Genomic DNA, 25233 nt, shown 5'->3' with positions numbered 1-25233 from the left:
ATCATTGCTGCCCAGGGCGCTCCCCCCCAGCGCCCCGCACCCTCAGTGACCGCTGGTGTGAAGTGTGCTGACAACAATGGCGCACAGCTGCAGTGCTGTGCGCTACCTCATGAAGACTGAAAAGTCTTCTGCCGCCGGTTTCTGGACCTCTTCACTTTTCGGCATCTGCAAGGGGGTCGGCGGCGCGGCTCCGGGACCGGACTCCATGGCTGGGCCTGTGTTCGATCCCTCTGGAGCTAATGGTGTCCAGTAGCCTAAGAAGCCAATCCATCCTGCACGCAGGTGAGTTCACTTCTTCTCCCCTAAGTCCCTCGTTGCAGTGAGCCTGTTGCCAGCAGGACTCACTGAAAATAAAAAACCTAATAACTTTTTCTAAGCAGCTCTTTAGGAGAGCCACCTAGATTGCACCCTGCTCGGACGGGCACAAAAACCTAACTGAGGCTTGGAGGAGGGTCATAGGGGGAGGAGCCAGTGCACACCACCTAGTCCTAAAGCTTTTATTTTTGTGCCCTGTCTCCTGCGGAGCCGCTAATCCCCATGGTCCTGACGGAGTCCCAGCATCCACTAGGACGTCAGAGAAATTACAGTTAGGAGCCGATTGGCTGGTACTCTCTCTCTCTCTCCAAGGCTTAGTACATAGACGCCAAAGTTCTAAACTACACCATGCATGCAAACTAACACTATAGAGTGCTATAATAACATTTAGATTGATTAGAATTAGCAAACAAGCTTATAACTTAAATCATATGTATTATTAACTCCTGCCAAATTCCCAGCAGTGCCTTTCCTGGTTTATTTTGGTTATTATGAGTACTGGGTATTTATTAGTGCACAGAGCTTTTGCACATCTTAGGGAAGTACAATGCTGAGCGTAGTACAGTACATATTTAAAATGAATTAATCTATTTTTTTATGCAAAGCCATGGTTGCTAGGCAACATAATTTCAACACAATGACCTACTCTATCCTGATCTTACAGCAAAAACAGAACAATTATATGTGACTGTAAGATGACGTGTGACAACATGACATGCTTTATAAGCTTACATGTTATCCACTGCTCAAGTATTGCACCTGAATACCTGTAAGACACTGAGCAATAAAAGAAATAGTAGCTGAACATTCAGGAAATAGACTATGAACAGAATATGCTGAGTGTATGTGGAAAACCACAAAAATAAAGATCATGGATAGACACAGACCCTTGTTAATTTGGGTATGAAGCCACGTACCACAAAGACGGTTAAATAGATCTATAAATAAACGATCTGTTGCATGGGTTTACATGGTGGCACCTGCTTACATGTACAAATGAGAATAGGCAGAGAAATAATCTGCAGGTTAACCAGCTGTACACAGATGCATTATAGACACATTGGGGGCGGACGTAAAGATGTAAATAAGGGTCTTTTATTTTTATTTTGGATAATATGTACTTTTTCTTACTGCGTATCCGCGCAACAATTGTTTTGCTAGCATTAGTATGTAGATTCAGTTACATTTTCAGCTTACAACTACATCTGCTTATAAAGACGGAATGGGAAAGAAAGGAGGCTGAATACAGTAAGGCTCATCTAAACCACAAGGATGCATATGCATCTGCCATCAGGTGTAATGGTGCCCATAGACTAGTGCGATTTAGCCTGATTTCATCCAATTTCGAAGCATCAGGCTGAGAAATTGGACGAAAAGTGGCAAATCGCAGGTCAATACGATCATGTGCGGTCCCACGCTTATCGGATCGAAGCCTATGGATCACAGAGGCTGCACTATAGATTTCTGGGAGGCGGCAGACTCCGCCAGCCTTGGCTGGGATTGCATACGATGCGTCGTATGCAAAATCCTGCCGCCCGGGAAGCAGCCGGGCAGTTCAAGGGCAACCTATGCGACTTCTCCCCTCGGAGAAGAAGTCGCACTAGTGTATTGCCACCATAACACTTCTTGGTGCTCGACCGCTGGTGCAAAACACACACCAAGGAAAATGACAGTCGGCTGAGTGCGTCCTGATCCCTCCCACTGATATGGTTACCAGTATTAGTGTGGCTGCTGTTATCTATTTTCATAATAAATTTAATATTTACATTTGGCAGCTACTCGTCCTGTCCCTCCCTCCTCCCGCTCTATGCAGAAAGTGCTCGCACACTGAGAAGGGAAATACATTATGGTGCGTGAGAGGAGAAATGAAAAGTGCCTGTAAGCAATACCTTTACAATACACAGCAAAGAGTGCAATTATGTATGTGGATGGCCTCGTACCAGAAATTAATAAATACATGGCCTATTTGGGTGTGGTTCATTTGGTCGACATACATTGGGTCGACCACGTTTGGTCGACATGCATTAGGTCAACATGATCACTAGGTCGACATGTGAAAATGTTTTTTTATTACTTTTTTTGGTGTCGTTTTCTTCGGAAAGTGACTGGGAACCCCAATTAGTGCACCATGTCCGCTCGCCATACTTCGTACAAGGTGCCACGCTGCGCTCGCCACAGGTTACCGTTCCCAATTGTAGTCCATGTGTATCGGTAAGTATGAAAAAGGTAAGTAAATGAAAACAAATTGTGAAAAACTCACGTCAACCTTTTTCCATGTCGACCTAACGCATGTCGACCTAATGACCGCCATCCGGCTTATTTATGTATCTTTACAGAAACATCAATTTACTCCATATTCCTCAGGGAGGCCCCTAACAGATGGTATAAGTCGCAACAAAGTACGAATCAGTTACTGCACAGGCTATATGATAAATAAACCAATAAAAATCACCAGATCTTAAAATAGAACACATAGAATTGCATTATACTTTTTGTTTAGATTTCATTTTTCAAATAAAAGTAACAAATACTGACAAACACTGGATGCACGTAAGGTTGGTAAGGGCTAGCTGCTCTTTCTGCCACCAAGGGATAAACAAACCAGTCAGTCCAAACACTATACAGCGATTGTAAAAGATCTGGAACTCTGAGACGTTTCATCCAATAGGACCTTATCAAAGGGTAAAAGTTCCTGCAGAGTGCCATTTACCCTTTGATAAAGTCCTGTAGGGTGAAATGCGTCAGTATTCCAGAAATGGCTGTGATGTTAGGCCTGCCTGGCTTTTTTTTCCTTTGCACCCAGTGTTTGTTAAATAAGCTAATACACAATTCGTTTTTTTTATTGTGAGTTTGTTACTTTTATTTGGAAAACAAAACAAACAAACAAAAAAAAGAAAAAAAATGTATTCTGTTTTAAGGCCTGGATATTTATACCATTTTACATTTATTAAAGACAGGTATACATCACATTGTAAGGGCCCGAAACGTACGTTTCAATCATATAAGTATGATTTTTACATTTTGGAAAGGCAAACTGACTTATCTTATGGATCACCAGCCAGCAGCATTACCTTTTGAGTTGATGTGTTTTAGCCCACTGACATTATATATATTTATTATAAATACATATTTATTTATATATAATATAATATATTATATATATAATTCATTATAAATACATACATATATATATATATATATATTTATTCTCAGTGTTTGGCACTGGAGAGATAGGATCACTGCAGAATTTATGTGCTTCTGGATTTTTGGTGAAGTGTATTGATCCGAGGCCCCAAAAAATTTATATATATATTTCTCTAACGTCCTAGTGGATGCTGGGGACTCCGTAAGGACCATGGGGAATAGACGGGCTCCGCAGGAGACATGGGCACTTTAAGAAAGAATTTAGATTCTGGTGTGCTCTGGCTCCTCCCTCTATGTCCCTCCTCCAGACCTCAGTTTGAATCTGTGCCCGGACGAGCTGGGTGCGGTTTAGTGAGCTCTCCTGAGCTTGCTATAAGAAAGTATTTTGTTAGGTTTTTTTATTTTCAGGGAGCTCTGCTGGCAACAGACTCCCTGCATCGTGGGATTGAGGGGAGAGAAGCAGCCCTACTCTCTGAAGCTAGGTCCTCCTTCTTAGGCTACTGGACACCATTAGCTCCAGAGGGATCGTACACAGGATCTCACCCTTTGTCGTCCGATCCCGGAGCCGTGCCGCCGTCCCCCTCGCAGAGCCGGAAGACAGAAGCCGGGTGAAAGAAGCAAGAAGACTTCGAAATCGGCAGCAGATGACTCCAGTCTTCACTGAGGTAGCGCACAGCACTGCAGCTGTGCGCCATTGCTCCCACACTACACCCACATACTCCGGTCACTGTAAGGGCGCAGGGGGGGGGGGGGGGGGCGCCCTGGGCAGCAATTAGAGACCTCTTTGGCAAAAGTTTGCATATATACAGTTGGGCACTGTATATATGTATGAGCCCCTGCCAAAAAATTGTACATGAAAGCGGGACAGAAGCCCGCCGTCGAGGGGGCGGGGCTTCTTCCTCAGCACTCACCAGCGCCATGTTTTTTCTCCACAGCTCAGCTGAGAGGAAGCTCCCCAGCCTCTCCCCTGCAGATACACGGTAGAAGAGGGTAAAAAGAGAGGGGGGGGCACATAATTAGGCGCAAAAATCAATATAAACAGCAGCTACTGGGTTAACATTAAGTTACTGTGTTATTCCTGTGTTAATAGCGCTGGGGTGTGTGCTGGCATACTCTCTCTCTCTGTCTCTCCAAAGGGCCTTATGGGGGAATTGTCTTCAGATGAGCATTCCCTGAGTGTGTGGTGTGTCGGTACGTGTGTCGACATGTCTGAGGTAAAAGGCTCCCCTAAGGAGGAGATGGAGCAAATATTTGTGTGAGACGGTGTCTCCGTCGACAACGCCGACACCTGTTTGGATATGTGTATTTAAGTGCTAAGGTGAATTTATTGCACAAAAGATTAGAGAACAGACAGGGAATCTACCCATGTCTGTCGCTATGTCGCAGAGACCTTCAGAGTCTCTCAATGATCACTATCCAAAATAATAGACACTGATATCGACACGGAGTCTGACTCCAGTGTCGACTACGATAATGCAAAGTTACAGCCAAAATGGCAGAAAAGTATTCAATATATGATTATTGTAATAAAAGATGATTTGCATATCACTGATGACTCATCTGTCCCTGACACAAGGGTACACATGTTTAAGGGGAAGAAAGCTGAGGTAAATTTCCCTCCTCTCATGATGAAATAGAGCGGGAATCTCCAGACAAGAAGCTGCAGCTTCCCACAAAGACTTCTCAGGCAGTATCCTTTCCCTACTAGGGCCAGGATACGATGGGAATCTTCCCCTAGGGTGTCACGTTTGCCCAAAAGGTAGCCCTGACGTAACAGCTATTCTCATCTCAGGGATCCTGCAGATAGCGTGCACATTCTGGTACACTACTCAGACCGGCGATTGTGTCGGCATGGGTTTATAGCGCTGTGGCAGCGTGGACAGGTACCTTATCAGCAGAGATTGAGACCCTAGTATGTGTGTGTATATATATATATATATATATGTATATATAGAGATATATATATTAAAGATGCTGTCTTAAGAGATATATATATATATATATATATATATATATATATATATATATATATATATATATATATATATATATATATATATATATAAAAAACATGCCCAAAGAGACATGAGTCTACTGGGTCCTAGAGTCAAAGCTATCTCGATTTCTGCTTGACGTGTCCTGTAGAATATGCAATGGACAGATGGTGCCGACTTAAGAGGCATATGGAAGGCTGAGGATTGTGTGGAGAAGGGTTCTCGGACCTGGTCTCCACAGCTATAGCTGGTAATTCTGATATTTTGCCTTATATTCCTGCACAGCCTAGGAAAGCACAACATTATCAAATGCAGCCTTTCGAACATAGAAACAAGAAAATCCGAGGTGCGTCCTTTCTTGCCAGAGGCGGGGACAGAGGAAAGAAGCTGCACAACACAGCAAGTCCTCCCCGGCCTCTACAAAATCCACCGCATGTCGCTGGGGCTCCACAGGCGGAGCTAGGCCCGGTGAGGGCACGCCTTCGTAAGTTCAGCCACAAGTGGGTTCACTCCCTGTTAGATCCCTGGGCAATAGATATTGTGTCTCAGGGATACAAGCTGGAATTTGAGAAGATGCCCCCTCACCGACGGCCCTGCCGGCTTCCCCCCACGAGAGGGAAACAGTGTTAACTGCAATTCACAAATTGTATCTTCAACAGGTGGTGGTCAAGGTTCCCCTCCTTCAACAAGGAGGGGGTTATTATTCGACCATGTTGTAGTCCCGAAACCAGACGGTTCGGTCAGACCCATATTGAATTTAAAATCCCTGAACATATACCTGAAAGGGTTCAAGTTCAAGATGGAATCGCTAAGAGCGGTCATTGCAAGCCTGAAAGGGGGAGATTTTATGGTGACTATGGACATAAAGGATGCATACCTTCATGTCCCCATTTATCCACCTCATCAGGCGTACCTCAGAATTGTGGTACGGGATTGTCATTACCAATTTCAGACGTTGCCGTTTGGTCTCTCCACGGCCCCGAGAATATTCACCAAGGTAATGGCGGAAATGATGGTGCTCCTGTGGAAGCAAGGTGTCACTATTATCACGTACTTGGACGATCTCCTCATAAAAGCGAGATCAAGAGAGCAGTTGCTGAACAGCGTATCACTTTCTCTGGAAGTGTAACGGCAACACGGCTGGATTCTATATATTCCAAAGTCGCAGTTGGTTCCTACAGCTCATCTGCCTCTCCTAGGCATGATCCTAGACACAAACCAGAAAAGGGTTTATCTCCCGATAGAGAGAGCTCAGGAGCTCGTGACACTGGTCAGGAATCTATTAAAACCAAAACAGGTGTCAGTGCATCACTGCACTCGAGTCCTGGGAAGGATGGTGGCATCATACGAGGCCATTCCCTTCGGCAGGTTCCATGTGAGGACCTTCCAATGGGACTTACTGGACAAGTGGTCCGGATCACATCTTCAGATGCATCGGTTAATCACCCTATCCCCCAGGGCCAGGGTGTCTCTCCTGTAGAGGCGGCAGAGTGCTCACCTTCTCAAAGGTCGCAGATTCGGCATTCAGGACTGGGTCCTGGTGACCACGGATGCACGCCTCCGAGGATGGGGGGCAGTCACACAGGGGAAAAATTTCCAAGGGCAAGTCAGGAAACTTGCCTTCACATCAACATCCTGGAACTAAGGGCCATATACAACGCCCTACGTCAAGCGGAGTCCCTGCTTCGCGACCAACCGGTTCTGATTCAGTCAGACAACATCACCGCAGTGGCTCATGAAAACCGCCAAGGCGGCACAAGGAGCAGGGTGGCGATGGTAGAAGCCACCAGAATTCTTCGCTGGGCGGAGAATCACGTAAGCGAACTGTCAGCAGTGTTCATTCCGGGAGTGGACAACTGGGAAGCAGACTTCCTCAGCAGGCTCGAACTCCACCCGGGAGAGTGGGGACTTCATCAAGAAGTCTTCACGCAGATTGCAAGTCGGTGGGAACTGCCACAGGTGGACATGATGGCATCCCGCCTCAACAAAAAGCTGCAGAGATATTGCGCCAGGTCAAGAGACCCTCAGGCGATAGCTGTGGACGCACTGGTGACACCGTGGGTGTTCCCGTCGGTCTATGTATTTCCTCCTCTTCCTCTCATACCCAAGGTGCTGAGAATCATAAGGAAAAGAGGAGTGAGAACAATACTCGTTGTTCCGGATTGGCCAAGAAGGACTTGGTATCCAGATCTGCAAGAAATGCTCACAGAGGACCCGTGGCCTCTGACTCTAGGACAGGACTTGTGCAACAGGGGCCCTGTCTGTTCCAAGACTTACCACGGCTGCGTTTGACGGCATGGCGGTTGAACGCCGGATCCTAGCAGAAAAAGGCATTTCGGATGAGGTCATTCCTACGCTGATAGAGGCTAGGAAGGATGTGACGGCTCAACATTATCACCATATATGGCGAAAAATAAGAATTTACTTACCGATAATTCTATTTCTCGTAGTCCGTAGTGGATGCTGGGAACTCCGTAAGGACCATGGGGAATAGCGGCTCCGGAGGAGACTGGGCACAAAAGTAAAAGCTTTAGGACTACCTTGTGTGCACTGGCTCCTCCCCCTATGACCCTCCTCCAAGCCTCAGTTAGGATACTGTGCCCGGACGAGCGTACACAATAAGGAAGGATTTTGAATCCCGGGTAAGACTCATACCAGCCACACCAATCACAACGTACAACCTGTGATCTGAACCCAGTTAACAGCATGATAAGAGAGGAGCCTCTGAAAAGATGGCTCACAACAATAATAACCCGATTTTTGTAACAATAACTATGTACAAGTATTGCAGACAATCCGCACTTGGGATGGGCGCCCAGCATCCACTACGGACTACGAGAAATAGAATTATCGGTAAGTAAATTCTTATTTTCTCTGACGTCCTAGTGGATGCTGGGAACTCCGTAAGGACCATGGGGATTATACCAAAGCTCCCAAACGGGCGGGAGAGTGCGGATGACTCTGCAGCACCGAATGAGAGAACTCCAGGTCCTCCTCAGCCAGGGTATCAAATTTGTAGAATTTAGCAAACGTGTTTGCCCCTGACCAAGTAGCTGCTCGGCAAAGTTGTAAAGCCGAGACCCCTCGGGCAGCCGCCCAAGATGAGCCCACCTTCCTTGTGGAATGGGCTTTTACAGATTTTGGCTGTGGCAGGCCTGCCACAGAATGAGCAAGCTGAATTGTACTACAAATCCAACGAGCAATAGTCTGCTTAGAAGCAGGAGCACCCAGCTTGTTGGGTGCATACAGGATAAACAGCTAGTCAGATTTTCTGACTCCAGCCATCCTGGAAACATATATTTTCAGGGCCCTGACTACGTCCAGCAACTTGGAGTCCTTCAAGTCCCTAGTAGCCGCAGGTACCACAATAGGCTGGTTCAAGTGAAACGCTGAAACCACCTTAGGGAGAAATTGAGGACGAGTCCTCAATTCCGCCCTGTCTGAATGGAAGATCAGATAAGGGCTTTTACAGGATAAAGCCCGCCAATTCTGACACGCGCCTGGCCGAGGCCAGGGCCAACAACATGACCACTTTCCATGTGAGATATTTTAACTCCACAGATTCAAGTGGTTCAAACCAACGTGACTTTAGGAACCCCAAAACTACATTGAGATCCCAAGGTGCCACTGGAGGCACAAAAGGAGGCTGTATATGCAGTACCCCTTTTACAAACGTCTGAACTTCAGGAACTGAAGCTAGATCTTTCTGGAAGAAAATTGACAGGGCCGAAATTTGAACCTTAATGGACCCCAATTTTAGGCCCACAGACACTCCTGTTTACAGGAAATGCAGGAATCGACCTAGTTGAAAATTCCATTCCATCGGGGCCTTACTGGCCTCGCACCCCGCAACATATTTTCGCCAAATGCGGCGATAATGCTTTGCGGTTACATCCTTCCTGGCTTGATCAGGGTAGGGATGACTTCATCCGGAATGCCTTTTTCCTTCAGGATCCGGCGTTCAACCGCCCTGCCGTCAAACGCAGCCGCGGTAAGTCTTGGAATAGACAGGGTCCTTGCTGGAGCAGGTCCCTTCTTAGAGGTAGAGGCCACGGGTCCTCCGTGAGCATCTCTTGAAGTTCCGGGTACCAAGTCCATCTTGGCCAATCCGGAGCCACGAGTATAGTTCTTACTCCCCTCCGTCTTATAATTCTCGGTACTTTTGGTATGAGAGGAAGAGGAGGGAACACATACACTGACTGGTACACCCACGGTGTTACCAGAGTGTCCACAGCTATTGCCTGAGGGTCCCTTGACCTGGCGCAATACCTGTCCAATTTTTTGTTTAGGCGGGACGCCATCATGTCCACCTTTGGTTTTTCCCAATGGTTTACAATCATGTGGAAGACTTCTGGGTGAAGTCCTCACTCTCCCGGGTGGAGGTCGTGCCTGCTGAGGAAGTCTGCTTCCCAGTTGTCCACTCCCGGAATGAACACTGCTGACAGTGCTATCACATGATTTTCCGCCCAGCGAAAAATCCTTGCAGCTTTTGCCATTGCCCTCCTGCTTCTTGTGCCGCCCTGTCTGTTTACGTGGGCGACTGCCGTGATGTTGTCCGACTGGATCAGCACCGGCTGACCTTGAAGCAGAGGTCTTGCTTGGCTTAGGGCATTGTAAATGACCCTTAGCTCCAAAATATTTATGTGAAGTGATGTCTCCAGGCTTGACCACAAGCCCTGGAAATTTCTTCCCTGTGTGACTGCTCTCCAGCCTCGCAGGCTGGCATCCGTGGTCACCAGGACCCAGTCCTGAATGCCGAATCTGCGGCCCTCTAAAAGATGAGCACTCTGCAACCACCACAGGAGAGACACCCTTGTCTTTGGTGACAGGGTTATCCGCTGATGCATCTGAAGATGCGATCCGGACCATTTGTCCAGCAGGTCCCACTGGAAAGTTCTTGCGTGGAATCTGCCGAATGGGATTGCTTCTTAGGAAGCCACCATTTTTCCCAGGACCCTTGTGCACTGATGCACTGACACTTGGCCTGGTTTTAGGAGGTTTCTGACTAGTTCGGATAACTCCCTGGCTTTCTCCTCCGGGAGAGAATACCTTTTTCTGGACTGTGTCCAGGATCATCCCTAGGAATAGAAGGCGAGTCGTCAGGATCAGCTGCGATTTTGGAATATTGAGAATCCAACCGTGCTACCGCAGCACTATCTGAGATAGTGCTACCCCGACTTCCAACTGTTCCCTGGATCTTGCCCTTATCAGGAGATCGTCCAAGTAAGGGATAACTAAAAACTCCCTTCTTTCGAAGGAGTATTATCATTTCGGCCATTACCTTGGTAAAGACCTGTGGTGCCGTGGACAATCCAAACGGCAGCGTCTGAAACTGATAGTGACAGTTCTGTACCACAAAACTGAGGTACCCTTGGAGAAGGGTAAATTGGGACATGTAGGTAAGCATCTTTGATGTCCAGAGAGACCATATAGTCCCCTTCTTCCAGGTTTGCAATCACTGCTCTGAGTGACTCCATCTTGAATTTGAACCTTTGTATGTAAGTGTTCAAGGATTTTTGATTTAAAATTGGTCTCACCGAGCCGTCCGGCTTCGGTACCACCAATAGTGTGGAATAGTACCCCTTTCCCTGTTACAGGAGGGGTACCTTGATTATCACCTGCTGGGAATGCAGCCTGTGAATGGCTTGCAATACTGTCTCCCTGTCTGAGGGAGACGTCGGTAAAGCAGACTTTATGAAACGGCGAGGGGAAGACGTCTCGAATTTCTTGAGACGGGCCTCCACCGTGCCTGAGACCGCTTGTAAAGCCCCAGCGTCATGCTGAGGACCTTGCGGAGGCGGGAGAGGGCCCTTTTTCCTCTCCCTCTGCCACGGGGCAGAAATGAGGCGCCTTTTGCCCGCTTTATGGGGCCGAAAGGACTGCGCCTGATAATACGGCGTCTTCTTAGGTTGAGAAGCTACCTGGGGTAAAAATGTGGATTTTCCAGCCGTTGCCGTGGCCACCAGGTCTGTTAGACCTACCCCAAATAACTCTTCCCTTTTATAAGGCGATACTTCCATATGCCTTTTGGGATCAGCATCACCTGACCACTGTCTTGTCCATAACCTTCTTCTGGCAGAAATGGACAGCGCACTTACTCTTGATGCCAGTCGGCAAATATCCCTCTGTGCATCACGCATATATAGAAATGCATCTTTTAAATGCTCTATAGTTAGTAATATACTGTCCCTATCTAGGGTATCAATATTGTCAGTCAGGGAATCCGACCAAGCCACCCCAGCACTGCACATCCAGGCTGAGGCGATTGCTGGTCGCAGTATCACACCCGTGTGAGTGTATATACATTTTAGGATATTTTACTGCTTTCTGTCAGTAGGTTCCTTAAGGGCGGCCGTATCCGGGTCGGTAGTGCCACCTGTTTAGACAAGCGTGTGAGCGCTTTATTCACCCTAAAGGGTGTTTCCCAACGTGCCTTATCCTCTGGCGGGAAGGGGTATGATGCCAATAACTTTTTTATCGGGGGAAACCCACGCATCATCACACACTTCATTTAATTCCTCAGATGCAGGAAAAACTACAGGCAGTTTTTTCTCACCCAACATAATACCCTTTTTAGTGGTACTGGTATTATCAGAAATGTGTAAAAACATTTTCCATAGCCTCAATCATGTAACGTGTGGCCCTACTGGAAGTCACATTCGTCTCTTAATCGTCGACACTGGAGTCAGTATCCGTGTCGGCGTCTGTATCTGCCATCTGCGGTAACGGGCGTTTTAGAGCCCCAGATGGCTCTTGAGACACCTGGACAGGCACAGACTGAGTCGCCGGCCGTCTCATGTCATCAATCTTTTGTAAAGAGCTGACACTGTCACATAATTCCTTCCATAAGCTCATCCACTCAGGTGTCGACTCCCTAGGGGGTGACATCTCTGTTACAGGCAATTGCTCCGCCTCCACCTCATTTTCCTCCTCATACATGTCGACACAACGTACCGACACACAGCACACACACAGGGAATGCTCTGATAGAGGACAGGACCCCACTAGCCCTTTGGGGAGACAGAGGGAGAGTATGCTAGCACACACCAGAGCGCTATATATATATATATATACAGGGATAACCTTATATAAGTGTTTTTCCCCTTATAGCTGCTGTATTGTTATACTGCGCCCAATTAGTGCCCCCCTCTCTTTTTTAACCCCTTTCTGTAGTGTAGTAACTGCAGGGGAGAGCCAGGGAGCTTCCCTCCAACGGAGCTGTGAGAGAAAATGGCGCCAGTGTGCTGAGGAGATAGGCTCCGCCCCCTTCTCGGCGGCCTTTTCTCCCATTTTTCTGTGGAATCTGGCAGGGGTTAAAATACACCCATATAGCCCTGGGGGTTATATGTGGTGTATTTATGCCAGCCAAGGTGTTTTACATTGCTGCTCAGGGCGCCCCCCCCTAGCGCCCTGCACCCTCAGTGAACGGAGTGTGAAGTGTGCCTGAGTAACAATGGCGCACAGCTGCAGTGCTGTGCGCTACCTTGTTGAAGACTAATGTCTTCTGCCGCCGATTTTTCCGGACCTTTTCTTGCTTCTGGCTCTGTAAGGGGGCCGGCGGCGCGGCTCCGGGACCGAGCTCCGAGGCTGGGCCTGTGTTCGGTCCCTCTGGAGCTAATGGTGTCCAGTAGCCTAAGAAGCCCAATCCACTCTACACGCAGGTGAGTTCGCTTCTTCTCCCCTTAGTCCCTCGATGCACTGAGCCTGTTGCCAGCAGGTCTCACTGAAAATAAAAAACCTAAAACTAAACTTTTCACTAAGAAGCTCAGGAGAGCCCCTAGTGTGCACCCTTCTCGGCCGGGCACAAAAATCTAACTGAGGCTTGGAGGAGGGTCATAGGGGGAGGAGCCAGTGCACACCAGGTAGTCCTAAAGCTTTTACTTGTGCCCAGTCTCCTGCGGAGCCGCTATTCCCCATGGTCCTTACGGAGTTCCCAGCATCCACTAGGACGTCAGAGAAATATGTTGCTTGGTGTGAGGCCAGTAATGCCCCTACGGAGGAATTCCAGCTGGGCCTTTTCCTTTACTTCCTACAGTCGGGAGTGACTTTGGGCCTTAAATTGGGTTCCATTAAGGTTCAGATTTCGGCCTTATCCATTTTCTTTCAAAAAGAACTGGCTTCTCTGCCTGAAGTTCAGACGTTTGTAAAGGGAGTGCTGCATATTCAGCCCCCTTTTGTGCCTCCAGTGGCACCTTGGGATCTTAACGTTGTGTTGAGTTTCCTAAAACCACACTGGTTTGAACCACTCAAAACGGTGAAAGTAAAATATCTCATGTGGAAGGTGGTCATGCTATTAGCCTTGGTTTCGGCTAGGCATGTGTCAGAATTGGCGGCTTTGTCACATAAAAGCCCTTATCTGGTTTTCCATGCGGATAGAGCAGAATTGCGGACCCGCCCACAATTTCTGCCGAAAGTGGTTTCATCCTTTCATATAAACCAACCTATTGTGGTGCCTGTGGCTACTACTGACTTGGAGGATTCCGAGTCACTGGATGTAGTCGGGGCTTTGAAGGTTTATGTAGCCAGAACGGCTAAGGTCAGGAAAACAGAATCTTTGTTTATCCTGTATGCTTCCAACAAGCTTGGGGCGCCTGCTTCAAAGCAAACTATTGCTCGCTGGATCTGTAACACGATTCAGCAGGCTCATTCTGCGGCTGGGTTGCCGCTGCCTAAATCAGTTAAGGCCCATTCCACAAGGAAGGTGGGCTCTTCTTGGGCGGCTGCCCGAGGGGTCTCGGCATTACAGCTTTGCCGAGCGGCTACTTGGTCGGGTACAAACACCTTTGCAAAGTTCTACAAGTTTGATACCCTGGCTGAGGAGGACCTTGTGTTTGCTCATTCGGTGCTGCAGAGTCATCCGCACTCTCCCGCCCGTTTGGGAGCTTTGGTATAATCCCCATGGTCCTTACGGCGTCCCCAGCATCCACTAGGACGTTAGAGAAAATAAGATTTTACTTACTGGTAAATCTATTTCTCGTAGTCCGTAGTGGATGCTGGGCGCCCGTCCCAAGTGCGGACTTCTTCTGCAATGCTTGTATATAGTTATTGCTTAAATAAGGGTTATGTTATAGTTGCATCAGAGTTTATCTGATGCTCTGTGATTGTTCATACTCTTAACTGGGTAAAGTTATCACAAGTTATACGGACCGCTATGAAATTCTCCAGATCATTGAAAGTGTCCAAACCATGGGACTAGATTTGTTTTTATAGATTTATTGTTCAAATTCTCCATTGGAGAAATACATACATCTACCATAACAGTCACTAGGTGGTTTTACCCCTGAGGAAGTCCGGCTAATGGACGAAACGCGTAGGGTTTAAAGGTGACTCGGATACCTAATTACATCAGGGAGCCCCTACCACTGAATCCACATCTTAGGGTGGTTGGTGGCACTAATGACATCTATCGTAATGTTGATTGAGTTCCTGGAAACACCTGTGTGTTAATGCAAATTAATCTGGCATTGTACTATATTTGAATTGGATGTTCCAATAGTAATACATTTTTATTAAACTAAGGCCTTTGGCCAACTGTTCTGGGTGTTTATATTTTTGGTGAGAGGGTATCATTACAGGAGGATTACCTTTTGGCTGAATTCGAATCAGAATTGTTTCCCTGTCCTAAGCAGAATTTTGAATGAAAGTCCGATAAAGAAAAACATCGTTGGGACACTCATCATACTTTGTATGGACTTTATTTGGACAATTGCATTAATTAGCGCCCTCCGAGTCCATTTTTCTTCGACAAATCTATTGTTCCCGCTAACAGAGGTTCTACTGTGAGGTGCTGCTTCTAAAGCGCATGAGAAAGGTCTTTTTCTTTATGCGTGGCATCCATTCACGCATTGGGAGAGAGCTGGGGGAAGCCCAAGAAAAAGACCTTTCTCACGCCCCCAACAGTGACGTCGCCGGCCACAGACGCTCTCTATAGTAGCGTCTGTGGGCCGCACCGCCCCCTAAAATGACGTAGGCGTGGCCACGCCCGCTAATTTACGTGGCTGCGCCCCCGCTTCGCCGCGCGCGCACATATGCTCCCGGAGTCCGGCGCCATGCCCCTTTTCACTCCTAGAGTGAACACTATATATATATATATATATATATATATATATATATATATATATATATATATATATATATATATATATATATATATATATATATATCAGTGGGTGTTTTAGCCCACTGATATTATATATATTCATTATAAATATAAATAGATAAATACTACATGTCACTATAGTTTCTGTGCAATTGTTATTGCTATTGATATATAACTGACCTAAGATTTTATGTGCTCTTGCTCTAAGGTTTGTCTGTGGGGACAATTTGCTGTAAGGGGTTGGATCTCAAGTATGGTATGATGACTTCTAAAAAGTGTGTGGTGGGGTGGGGGGTCAGGTGTTAATGGTTTACAACAGATATTTCAGATTTTTTTTGTAAAACTGGTAAGTGTGCTTTTCATTTGGGAAATTTTGGATCCATATACTTATGTATTGGAACCATGTGTTGCAATTAAAGGCACTGCCTTTATAGATTTTGGGCCCTGAGAAGCTGCGGTTTGGCTTAGTGAATAAACCCCATGTGACACCAACTGACATCAACTGACAAACCTGGAGGAGGAAGCCTGATGGATTGGGCCTCTTTTGCTGGATCCCGAAATGTGCCAAAGGCAAACCACTGCAATTTGAGCGAAAAACCGTAAGTAGACGTCTCTGGCCGATGGGACTTGTCAAACTGCCTGTGAGTCAAGCTGTGGCGTGCACCCTGCTGGAAACTCCTACTGCCACCGATGATGGCTTCTCCTATTGGCCGCTGTTTCTGATCCACATCACTTCCCATCTGACATTTATAGCCCTGTAGTGGGAAGTGTCGTTCCCAGCGCAGAATGAGGTGGGGATCTCACAGAAGGGTCTATTCATGAAACAGTGAAAAGAGTGGAGAAGTGAGCCAGTGGAGAAGTTGCCCATGGCAACCAATCAGCATTGAAGTAAGCTGACTGGTTGCCATGGGCAACTTCTCCACAGGCTCACTTCTCCACTCTTTTCACTGCTTCATGAATAGACCTCAGACTGCCTACCTCGCTGATGCAGCCTGGACAAGTTGCAAAGTGCTGATCGGCAGTACGCACATGGAAGAAGGATGTGGTGAAAATGAGAAAGGAGGGGCGACAGAGAGAGAGAGAGAGAGAGAAGGGGCAGAGAGAAGAGGAAAGAGGCTAAGGGAGTGATGGTGTGGGGTGGTGATAGAGAGACAGTGTTCATGCTTGTGACCTGAAGAAATAGCAAATGACAAGTCCAAATACTAGTAATTAATTACATGGAAAATAAAATAATAAGTATTATGGGTGGAATAATAATAAGAAATAACGGGTAATAATATTTTTATGCTAATTGTGGTCATATTAATTAATTCTGTCGGCCAGAGGACCCTTATTGTATATTTTGGCAGTAGTTTGTGAAACCGCAGCTTAATAAACCCAACTATTATATTCGGAAAGAAGTTTAAAAGAAAAGAAAAATTAGAATAAAAATAATAATAAATTGGGATAGCGATTTGTGGCAACTTATGTTTAAAAAAGGAGATTTTTGGTAAGAGTTACCATGGTTAAATCTCTTTCTGCGAGGTACACTGGATTCCACAGGGAATAACATCAGGGTATAGAGTTGAATCTTGATCCGAGGCACCAACAGGTTAAGGTTTTGACTGTTCCCAAGATGCACTGCACCGCCTCCTCTATATCCCCGCCTCCAGGCACTGGAGCTCAGTTTTGTTAACCAGTCCAATGCAGTAGAAGGTAAAAAGAGACGGTAGATGTTAGCCACATAGAACCACATTCTCACGACAGGAGAAGGTACCAGCGGCTAATGCCATACAAACCCAAAGAAGCTAAGTGCGTCAGGGTGGGCGCCCTGTGGAATCCAGTGTACCTCGCAGAAAGAGATTTAACCATGGCAAGTCTTACCATAAATCTCATTTTCTGCAGCGGGGTACACTGGGATTCCACAGGGAATAACATCGGGATGTCCTGTAGCGGCACAAGAACCCAGCGTCCAAAGGAGGCATCCTGGGAGGCGGGGGTATCAAAGGCATAGAACCTGATGAACGTGTTCACTGAGGACCACGTAGCCGCCTTGCACAATTGTTCAAGGGACGCGCCACAGCGGGCCATCCAAGAAGGTCCAACAGACCGAGTAGAATGGGCCTTAACAGCAGCAGGAGCTGGGAGACCAGCCTGCGCATAAGCTTGTGCAATCACCATTCTAATCCATCTGGCCAAGGTCTGCTTAATCACAGGCCAGCCACGTTTGTGAAAACCAAAAAGGACAAAGAGAGAATCATATCTCCTAAGGTAAGCAGTTCTCCTCACATAGATACGGAGAGCCTGTACCACATCCAAAGACCGCTCTTTGGAGGACAAATCAGGAGAGATAAAGGCCGGAACCACAATCTCTTGGTTAAGGTGGAAAGATAATAATAATAATAATAATTTTATTTATATAGCGCTCTTTCTCCAATAGGACTCAAGGTGCTTAACAGATACATAGCATAATATAGTACAGAAAATAATGAAGTTCATTTTCATAAAATACAGAAGCATGAAAATACTAAAAGGGACATTATGGAAATGCTTGAGTAAACAGGAAAGTCTTGAGTCTACTTTTGAAGGATTCTATAGTTGGGGCCTCTCGCACTGTGCGGGGAAGTGAGTTCCATAGAGTCGGAGCCACATGACTAAAAGCTCGACCCCCAGATGAATTACGGGAGATTGTAGGTACTGCTAAAAGTCCTTAATCTACAGATCGCAGTAATCGAGTGGGGCAGTATGGGGTCAGAAGCTGCTTCAGGTACGTTGGGCCCTGGTCATGTAGTGCTTTGAAACTCAGTAAGCCAATCTTGAAGATGATTCGCCATCTTACAGGCAGCCAGTGAAGGGAGTAGAGCAGGGGTGGGCAGACTTTTGGAGTCGGTGATCTACATTGAAAGCCGAAAAGCTTTCTGCTGCGGGGTACACTGGACTACACAAGGAAAGACATAGGGGTGTAGAGTAGGATCTTGATCCGAGGCACCAACAGGCTGAAAAGCTTTGACTGTTCCCAGAATGCATAGCGCCGCCTCCTCTATAACCCCGCCTCCCTGCACAGGAGCTGAGTTTTGTAGTTGGTGTCGCAGATAGCAGGCACATAACAGAGGGGCTGCGCTAGGCAGCCCTGAGAAGAGCTTTTTAGAAGAAAAGTGAAGACTTCAAGGGCAGCAGCAGTGTGTATTTGTCTTCTCAAATTCACTGCTGCAGCTCTATCTCTCCCCAGCGGCGCTGTACACTCCCGAGCCCTGGTTGCCGGGTAACTACAGCAGGAGGCTCCGGTTTTCTTCCATGGTCAGGCACACACGACGGGGGCTCTCCGGGATCGCGTGGCCGCGCTTCGGGAGGTGGTGAGTGGGTCCCGCTTGCGTGACCCGTACTTTATCGCGATCCGGCGCGGTCAGTGGGAGGTGGGCAGCGCGCGCTGGCGGTGGACACTGTGGCAGTACAGGTGATCCCACTAGATCACCAGGGCATGGGTGCAGGTCAGGTTTTCTTTTTAAACCATTTTAATAGTAGCCCACAGTACCCGGTGGTTTTGCCAGCAGGGGGATAAGGCTTAGACCTGGAGCCCTTCCCCCAGCCCCAGGCGCCATTTCCCGCAAATGTTCCCGCCCTGGAGCTGCATATCTGTCTCTTCCTCACTCCCTGTCAGTGTCTGGGCGCCATTTCTCTCAGCTACATTGTTCTTGGGACTGCTGGGCAAATCCTCCTATGTAAAGCCGCCTGGTTGTCAGCGCTGTGCCTTTACATGACACTTAAGTATTCTACCTGCCTTTTAGACAGTGTTAGTTAGAGTTTTCTAGTACAATTACCCTGTTCTTACTGTGCAGTGTTATATCTATTGACTACATAGCTATATCAGCTGGTCCAGTGCAGTATTATTGTTATTAATAACCTCTGCATTGTACAACTGTGACTATATGTGTGTGCATTAGCTTGCTGGGTAGTTTCCATTTCGTGTCTCTCACTCAACCTGCTATCCCTATATTCTATAACCTGAGGGGGCTTGGTGCGTCAGGTTTTATAATAATATAGGATATTCACAAGATATACTCTAATACGTATTTTTTTGTGTGATTTTAGTCACCGTATCTCTCCTGTGTCCCTGCTTGTGCTGACTACACTGCGCAGGGGTTTGGGTAAGAGGTATTGTGCTGCTGCCAATTGTACTGTGTTACCTGATACTGCAAGTTATATCATGTCTGCTTCTGACGGTAACGGTTCTGGGGCGGAACACACTGTCGGTGTTGCTGAAGCCACAGATCCATATGAGGAGAATATAGCAGCTGTGGGTTCTGGTTCTGGGGGCTCCTTGCCCCCCAGTGGGACTGTGGCAACGGAGGGCCATAATGACCCACTGTGGGCTGCTTTTTCCACGCTTCTGCATAATCTAGTTAATAAACTAACACCCCCTATGGGACCCCCTATGCCGGTGCAACCGTATGTGGTCCCTGCAGCTAATCCGCCGTGGGTGGACAATTTATCTGCTCAGTTGAAGAAGTTGAACCAGTCCCTGACTACTAAAAAGTCTGACCCTCGCTCGCCTAAGCCCAAGGGGGCCTCTAAGCGAGCTCTCATCTCCTCACAATCCACTGCTGTCACTGACACCTCGTCTGATGAAGATGGCACTTACACTGACCCCACAGATTCTGACTCAGATACTGCTGATGGGGAGGGTGGTTCACATGTGGATGTTCCTGATCTTTTGGAGGCTATTAAGTTGATTTTACAGATTACGGATGATCCCGAGCCATCCGTCCCTCCTAAGAAACCAAGCGGCAGAAGGTGGTTAAACAAGTTTTACCTCACTCTGACCACCTAGTGAATATACGTCAGGAACCCTGGGAAAACCTGGGTAAGAAGTTTGTGCCTCAAAAGAAGATGCTGGCTCGCTATCTCCTCGTGCCAGAGCTGTCTAAAAATTGGGAAATGCCTCCTCCAGTAGACTCACATGTGGCTAGGATGGTGGTTTCTTCAGCTCTACCTGTCACTACCGTCACGTCTCTTAAAGAGCCTACGGATAAACGTGTAGAGGGTTGTCTGAAAGCGATTTACACCCTCACGGGTGCTGCACAAAGGCCCACTATTGCAGCAACATGGGCTGCAGAGGCTATTGAAGCATGGGCCTTGGAGTTAGAAGCTGAAATCTCTTCTGACCATGCTAGACAATGCTTGTCATATATTGTCACAGCTTCTCGCTATATTAAAGAGGCGGCTTCTAATGCCGGTATCCTAGCAGCCAAGGCCTCTACTACATCAGTCCTGGCTCGCCGGATTTTGTGGCTGAGATCCTGGTCTGTGGATTTGGACTCTAGAAAACCCTGGAGGTACTCCCTTACAAGGGAGATATTCTGTTTGGAAAGGACTTAAATAAGATTGTGGCTGACCGCATGATGGGGCGGGCCTCCCCCCCTGGGGGATCCCAGGGTGGGGGGCCGGCTTCTAGGGTATACCCAGAAATGGTTGAAGACCACTTCAGATGCCTGGGTACGGGAAGTCGTCACCCAAGGTTACACCATAGCCTTCAAAAACCGCCCCCCTCATCGATTTTGCCAGACAGATGTCCCGTTGGACCAGACAAAGGCAAACACTCTACATTCGGTGGTACAGACCCTCCTGGATACAGGAGTCGTCGTACAGGTGCCTCTTGCGCAGAGGGGCCGGGGGTACTATTCGCCGCTGTTTCTAGTCCCGAAACCGAATGGGTCCTCCTGGCCCATTCTCAACCTCAAGGCATTGAACAGGTTTGTGAAGGTTTCCAAGTTCCGTATGGAAACCCTTCGCTCTATATAGTTCTGGCCTTGGAACCTGGGGACTACATGGTCTCCCTGGACATACAAGATGCTTACCTGCATATTCCTATAGCAGCGTCACATCAGCAATACCTGAGGTTTGCGATTGGCAACCTCCATTACCAGTTTCAGGCGTTACCTTTTGGTTTAACTACGGCTCCGCGAGTCTTCACCAAAGTTATGGCGGTAATGAATGTGATACTCCGCCGACAAGGGATCAGGATACTGCCGTATCTGGACGACTTGTTAATCCTGGCAAATTCCCCAGAACTTCTCCCACGTCATCTGGATATGACTGTCCAGTTTCTACAAGCCCACAGGTGGCTCAACAAGTGGAAGAAATCCTCGCTGGTCCCTGCTCAGAGCATGGTGCACCTGGGAGCGCTATTGGACACTCACAACCAGCGGTTGTTCTTGTCTCAGGAGAAAGTCCTGAAGCTTCAGGACAGGATTCGTTGCTTCCTTACTCGTCCGCAAGTGTCGATACATTAGGCGGGTGTTGGGCCTCATGGTATCAGCATTCGACATAGTGGAGTATCCTTAATTCCATTCTCGCCCCCTCCAGAAGCTAAGTCTAGCCAAGTGGGACGGCCTGCCTCACCGGATCAGGTCTCACATGATCTCATTGACTCCGGAGGTCCGTCTGTCGCTGCTATGGTGGCTCCAGGACCGACAATTGTGCAGGAGCTGTCCGTTCTGGAGATCCAACTGGGTACTGTTGACGACAGATGCCAGTCTAAGGGGTTGGGGCGCGGTGCTGGAGCAACAATCCCTTCAGGATCGGTGGACCAAGGAGGAATCTCTCCTCCCGATCAACATTCTGGAATTGCGGGCGGTCTTCAATGCGTTGAACCTGGCCCAGCATTTAATTCAGAACCGTCCTGTTCAGGTACAGTCGGACAATGCCACAACGGTGGCCTACATCAAGGCGGCACTCGAAGCCGCTTGGCAATGAAGGAAGTCTCACGGATTCTACATTGGGCAGAACGCCATCAACCGGCCATATCGGCAATATTCATTCCGGGAGTCCTGAATTGGGAAGCGGACTTTCTCAGTCGTCAGGACGTACATGCCGGCAAGTGGGGCCTCCATCCAGAAGCGTTTCAACTACTAGTGGAAGAGTGGGGCCTTCCAGACGTGGATCTGATGGCGTCTCGACACAATCACAAGGTTCCGGTCTTCGGAGCAAGGACAAGGGATACTCAAGCAGCATTCGTGGATGCGCTGGCGGTGCCGTGGAGGTTTCGGCAGCCGTACGTGTTCCCTCCGGTGTCACTCCTGCCCAGGGTAATTCGGAAGTTCAAGCAGGAAAAAGGTAATCTGCTTCTCATAGCTCCAACGTGGCCCAGACGGCACTGGTTCTCAGACCTGCAGGGCCTATCGTCAGAGCGTCCAATTCTACTTCCACAACGCCCAGACCTCCTCGTTCAAGGCCCCTGTGTCTACCAGGGCCTAGCCCAGCTGTCTTTGACGGCGTGGCTCTTGAAGCTTCCGTCTTAAGGGCAAAAGGGTTTTCTGAGGCGGTCATTCAAACTATGTTGCGGGCCCGGAAACCGGCTTCGGCTCGGATTTACTATAGGGTCTGGCATTCTTAATTTGTTTGGTACGCATCTAACGATTATGACGCTTCCAAGTTTAGTATAGCCAAGTTGTTGGCTTTTCTTCAGCAGGGCCTGGACTTAGGCCTGCGTCTCGCCTCCCTCAAGGTTCAAATATCTGCCTTATCAGTGTGGTTTCAGAGAAAAATTGCGACCTTACCTTATGTGAATACCTTTACTCAGGGTGTGTTGCGTATCCAACCTCCCTATGTCCCGCCTGTGGCTCCTTGGGACTTGTCAATGGTTTTGGAGGCGCTACAAGAGTCTCCGTTTGAACCTCTTGGTTCAGCTGATCTTTTCCCTTAAGGTGGTGTTTCTGCTGGCTATTGCTTCAGCTAGAAGAGTGTCGGATTTGGGTGCCTTGTCCTGTAGTTCCCCATATCTGATATTTCACCGTGACCGGGCGGTTCTTAGGACTCGTCCCGGATATTTACCTAAGGTGGTTTCTTCGTTCCACCTTAACCAGGAGATTGTGGTTCCGGCACTGGTTTTTCCTGATCTGTCTTCCAAAGAGCGGTCTTTGGATGTGGTACGGGCTCTCCTTATCTATGTGAAGAGAACTGCTTCTATTAGGAAATCTGATTCTCTCTTTGTGCTGTTTGGATGTCACAAACGGGGCTGGCCTGCTCACAAGCAAACTTTAGCCAGATGGATTAAAATGGTGATTGCACATGCTTATCTATCATGCTTGTCTATCAGCTCCTGATCACATTACGGCCCATTCTACTCGGTCTGTTGAACAATTGTGCAAGGAGGCTACGTGGTCTTCAGTGAACACGTTCATAAGGTTCTATGCCTTCGATACTGCCGCTTCCCAGGATGCTTCCTTTGGACGCCGGGTTCTTGTGCCCGCTACAGTGCGTCCCCTCCCATAAGAAACTGCTTTAGGACATCCCCTATGTCTTTTAACACACTCACCAGGGCTGTTTCAGTGCTATGTCTTCTCCTGATTCCTGATTGGAATGGATCATAAATATGATGGGTTGTCAGGCGGGTTTCCAGTTAATTTGCAACCACTTTCTTACTAAGCTTTCCTAGAAAAGAAAGGTTTGATACCGGTCTGTAGTTGGTCATGCAGTCGGGATCTATATTAGGTTTTTTAAGAAGCAGTCTAACAATTGCTTCCTTTAGGGGTTTAGGAAAAATGCCTGTCTGCAAAAAGCATTGAACAATTTTTGCAAAGACAGGACCAATTATATCCATACAACCTATTAGAAGCTTGGATGGAAGATGACACCACCTTAGGTAGATAACCAGGGCGAGTTCTAAAAACTGCACGGTCACGGTGAAAAGTCAGAAAGGGTGACCGACAAGACAAGGCACCCAAGTCTGAAACCCGTATAGCAGAGGTAATAGCCAGCAAAAATAAGACCTTAAGCGTAAGCCATTTAAAGTCCACAGACACAAGAGGCTCAAATGGATACTCTTGCAGGGCATTCAAAACAACAGACAAATCCCATGGAGCCACAGGAGGGACATAGGGAGGTTGAATACGTAAAATACCCTGAGTGAAAGTGTGAATGTCAGAAAGAGATGCAATCTTTCTCTGAAACCACACCGACAAGGCAGATATATGAACCTTGAGGGAGGACAGACGAAAGCCTAAGTCCAGGACCTGTTGCAGAAAAGCCAAAAGTTTGGCAGTACTGAACTTGTATACATCGTAATTCTTAGCCGCATACCAGGTGAAGTAAGAATTCCAGACCCTATAATAAAGCTGGTTTACGGGCTTTCAACGTAATTTTAATGACCGCCTCAAAAAAATCCCTTTGCCCTCAAGAGTGAAGCTTCAAGAGACATGCCATCAAAGCCAGTGGGACAGATCCTGGTAGACACAAGGGCCCTGAACGAGGAGGTCTGGGCGTTGCGGAAGCAGAAGAGGATGCTCTATCTAGAGACCCTGCAGGTCTGAGAACCAATGCCGCCTGGGCAGGAGTGACACCGGAGGGAACACGTACGGCAGCCGAAAGTTCCATGGAATTGCCAGTGCGTCCACGAACGCTTCTTGAGGATCCCTTGTCCTTGCTCCGAAGACCGGAACCCTGTGAGTGTGTCGAGACATCATCAGGTCTACATCTGGTAGGCCCCACTTGTCCACTAGGAGTTGAAATACTTCTGGATGAAGGCTCCACTCTCTGGCGTGTACGTCCTGATGACTGAGGAAGTCCGTTTCCCAGTTGAGGACCCCCAGAATGAACACTGCTGATATGGCAGGGAGGTGTCTGTTGCTAGTTTCCAACTGGGAGGTGTCTGTTGCTAGTTCCACTAGAAGTAGAGACATTTTAAATTCCCTTCAGGGAGCATCC

At 47.7% G+C, this 25233-nt stretch overlaps 2 protein-coding genes across 4 annotated transcripts in view; one reads left to right on the top strand and one right to left on the bottom strand.

Moving 5' to 3' along the window:
- The window catches only part of ATXN7 (ataxin 7), a 320951-nt gene that overhangs the window by 263976 nt on the left and 31742 nt on the right, over nucleotides 1-25233 (bottom strand). Inside the window, exons 1-2 of one of the 3 annotated variants that reach the window (XM_063940911.1) lie at nucleotides 16064-16187; nucleotides 2082-2142 (exon numbers count right to left, since the gene is read on the bottom strand). The exons of 1 other annotated variant lie outside the window; for it this stretch is intronic. Coding sequence is in view for 1 of the 2 variants with exons in the window: in XM_063940908.1 (XP_063796978.1) it covers nucleotides 16064-16292 (229 nt within the window). In the remaining variant the exon portion in view is untranslated. Of the gene's footprint in view, nucleotides 1-2081; nucleotides 2143-16063; nucleotides 16367-25233 lie in introns of those variants that run through there. One more of the 3 variants, XM_063940908.1, reaches the window with a different exon arrangement.
- Nucleotides 16054-25233, top strand: part of THOC7 (THO complex subunit 7) — a 113106-nt gene continuing 103926 nt past the window's right edge. The window contains exon 1 of the mRNA XM_063940914.1: nucleotides 16054-16151. The gene's annotated coding sequence lies outside the window, so the exon portion shown is untranslated. The remainder of the gene's footprint in view (nucleotides 16152-25233) is intronic.

This window comes from Pseudophryne corroboree, chromosome 9, assembly GCF_028390025.1.
Source record: "Pseudophryne corroboree isolate aPseCor3 chromosome 9, aPseCor3.hap2, whole genome shotgun sequence".
Taxonomy (NCBI): Eukaryota; Metazoa; Chordata; class Amphibia; order Anura; family Myobatrachidae; genus Pseudophryne; species Pseudophryne corroboree.
Note: the sequence above shows the minus strand (reverse complement) of the source record. Positions and strands in the feature narration are given on the sequence as shown.